Source organism: Crocuta crocuta, unplaced genomic scaffold (assembly GCF_008692635.1).
Source record: "Crocuta crocuta isolate KB4526 unplaced genomic scaffold, BGI_CrCroc_1.0 C29309122, whole genome shotgun sequence".
Taxonomy (NCBI): Eukaryota; Metazoa; Chordata; class Mammalia; order Carnivora; family Hyaenidae; genus Crocuta; species Crocuta crocuta.
This window is the reverse complement of record NW_027551191.1, coordinates 1-2,616: the sequence shown is the minus strand read 5'-3', so window position 1 is coordinate 2,616 and position 2,616 is coordinate 1. Positions and strand designations below refer to the sequence as shown.

Sequence of the window (2,616 nt, the reverse complement as noted above, 5' to 3'; positions counted from 1 at the left end):
GTGGCCAGGCCTGTCCCTGTCGCTGCAGGTGGAGCAGCTGCTACACCACCAGCGCTCGCGGTACCAGGATATCCTTGTCTTCCGCAGGTACCACCGCCCACCCGGCCCCGCGCCCCCGAGCGCCTGCGGCGGCCCTCAGCCCAGACCGCCCCCTGCCCGCTGCTCCGGGGCCAGCCGGGGCTCCTCCTGCCCGAATCTCGGTCCCGACCACCCCTCTTCCTGCCCGACCCCTCTCTTGCGCCCTTTGCCTCGCCCCCCGAGCCGCCTCTACCCACGCCCTTCCCCCTGCAAAACTGTCAGAAGTTCTGGAGAACTAGGCCCGTCCGCCCCTGCGGTCCCCTCCCCTCCCGCGATGCTCTCCCCACCCTGCTCCCCGGCTCCCTGGTCCGGGGGCCGCCGTTTCGGGCGGTCCTCTTCCGCAGGGAGGGAGCCGGAGTCTGCGCCGACCCCACGCGCCGAGCTCCACGTGTCAGTCCCGGACACGTCAGAGCCGGGACCCTGAGTCCACCCCCATCCCCCACCCGGCGCGCCCGCCTGCCCAGAATCGCCACGTGTCACCCCCGGTACTCCCCCCTGGGACCCCCCGGGAGGTCGGGGGAGATTCTTCTCACCCTGGGCGAGTGGGGGCACATTGCCCCCACCCCAGGGGCCCCGGGCGCCTGACTGTCACTCCTGCCTTCAGTAAGAGCTACGGCAACGTTCTGGTGTTGGACGGCGTCATCCAGTGCACGGAGAGGGACGAGTTCTCCTACCAGGAGATGATAGCCAACCTGCCCCTGTGCAGCCACCCCAACCCACGCAAGGTACCCCGGCTCCCGCCAGGGTTCAGCCCCCAGACAGGAAACCCACTGCCCAGTGTCCCGCAGAACAGTGCGGGAGGCCCCAGATGCGCCCATGCTCGGCCCAGCTGCTTCCTAAATGGTCCTCAGAAAGTGTTAGCAAGCACAAGGGGAGTAGGTAGGGGCGAGGTGGGGGGGGCGCTTCACAAGGGTGGGGGCTGACACAGCCTCTGAGGAGCAGACCCTTCTCCCCGAGGCCCGAAGCTGAAGCAGCAGCAGCAGCCCTGGGAGGAGTTTCCAGAACAGGGAACACCTGGCGCCAGGTTCCTGAGGCAGCACAGCGTTTCAGCAAATTAAGTAATGAGGGCTGTGCATCAGAGGGATTGAGAAACACATCCTGTTCCAATGGTTTCGTGTGATTGCATCTGCCCCGCGCGGGCCCAGGCCTCTGAGTCCTGCCGGAGCCTGTTCGGTGGGGCTCGCGCCTGGTGCCCTGCTTCTGACTGTTCGTCCCCCTCCTAGGTGCTGATCATCGGGGGTGGGGACGGGGGTGTCCTGCGGGAGGTGTTGAAGCATTCCTCTGTGGAGTCCGTGGTCCAGTGTGAGATTGACGAGGTGAGTGTTGGGCTCGGGGTTCAAGTCCCAGCTCCGCCCTGGGACTTGGTTGCGTTCCCTCGGGCAAGTCGCTTAACGTTGCTCGGCCACTTCACTTTCTTCAAATCAAACACGTGTTGGGAGGATTCAGTAGGAAAACTGGGTAGCAAAGGGCCTTGCACGTAGCAGCTGTGCCTCGATGCTGGTTCTTCGTCAGACTAAGCGGGTTTTCAAGTCAAGATCCAGGGGCGTTCCAACTACTCATGCATCTGCCCTTTACACCCAGCTTGTTTTTAATGAGCATCTAGTACGCGGCAGCCGTTGCTCTAGCTGCTGGGGCGCAGTGGTGAACGGAAGGGTCCAGTCCCAGCCCCCCTGGAGGGCGTCTTCCAGTGAGGAGACTTCAGAGGGCGATCTGATGAAGGCACAGTGAGTGGGAACAGGGGTGAAAGGAAAAGGCGGGCTCAGAGCCTACAGGTGAAGGCTGCTCAGCGCAGGCCTCCTGAGGAGGTGGGTTTCAGCTGAGGCCTGGATGAAAAGCAGTTGGCCGCGTGGAGGCAGGGGAAGGTCCTTCCGGCAGAGGCTAGACTCCCCTCCCTCCGAGATAGCAAGAAAGTCACTCAGAAGGGACAGTCGGGTCTGGGGACAGAGAACGGGGACCGTGGCATGTGGGCTTGAGCAGGGAGGAGCCAGCCTGCCGAGACTGAGGGGGAGGTACCAGAGTGCCCCCCATCTTACCGATGTGGAAGCCGGGCTTCCGCAAAATGAATGGCTTGCCCAAGTGACCGGGCAATTAGGGGGACTGCTGGAGAGCCTCCGACCCCCACGGCCCAGCCCGGTGCCTCCTCCCTCCTCAGGACGTCATTCGGGTCTCCAAGAAGTTCCTGCCGGGCATGGCCGTGGGCTACTCCAGCTCCAAGCTGACCCTACACGTGGGTGACGGTTTTGAGTTCATGAAACAGAACCAGGACGCCTTCGATGTTATCATCACGGACTCCTCAGACCCCATGGGTAAGTGAGGGATGGGCTTGGGTCCCCTGGCGGCCAGAGGCTGGGGGGGTGGGGGGGACGCCTTTCCCGTCTTGGTCGCTACCTCACCAACCCGGTCCTGGCTCAACAGAGGCTATTGCCCGAAGTTCACAGGGGGATTTCCCGGTGGAGGGTGGGGCTCTGGCCTTGGCCCACTGAGGCCTAAGTTTCTTCTTCAGCCTCCTCTCTAATCTTAATAGGCCAGCGTCAGGGC

General features: G+C 63.7%; 1 protein-coding gene across 1 annotated transcript; it reads left to right on the top strand.

Moving 5' to 3' along the window:
* The first annotated feature begins 6 nt into the window (after nt 1-6).
* LOC144219142 (spermidine synthase) lies at nt 7-2,423 on the top strand. Its single transcript, XM_077749088.1, has 4 exons — nt 7-87; nt 683-803; nt 1,302-1,394; nt 2,231-2,423. Exons 2-4 carry the CDS (start codon nt 759-761, stop codon nt 2,390-2,392), a joined length of 300 nt encoding a protein of 99 aa, XP_077605214.1. The 5' UTR covers nt 7-87; nt 683-758; the 3' UTR covers nt 2,393-2,423.
* The last annotated feature ends 193 nt before the right edge of the window (nt 2,424-2,616 follow it).

Excerpts from the sequence above, each read along its gene's own strand:
- LOC144219142 (XM_077749088.1), top strand. The coding sequence starts at position 759 with ATGATAGCCAACCTGCCCCTGTGCAGCCACCCCAACCCACGCAAG. Across the intron at positions 804-1,301 it reads GCCACCCCAACCCACGCAAG|GTGCTGATCATCGGGGGTGG; the intron begins GTACCCCGGCTC and ends TCCCCCTCCTAG. Across the intron at positions 1,395-2,230 it reads TCCAGTGTGAGATTGACGAG|GACGTCATTCGGGTCTCCAA; the intron begins GTGAGTGTTGGG and ends CTCCCTCCTCAG.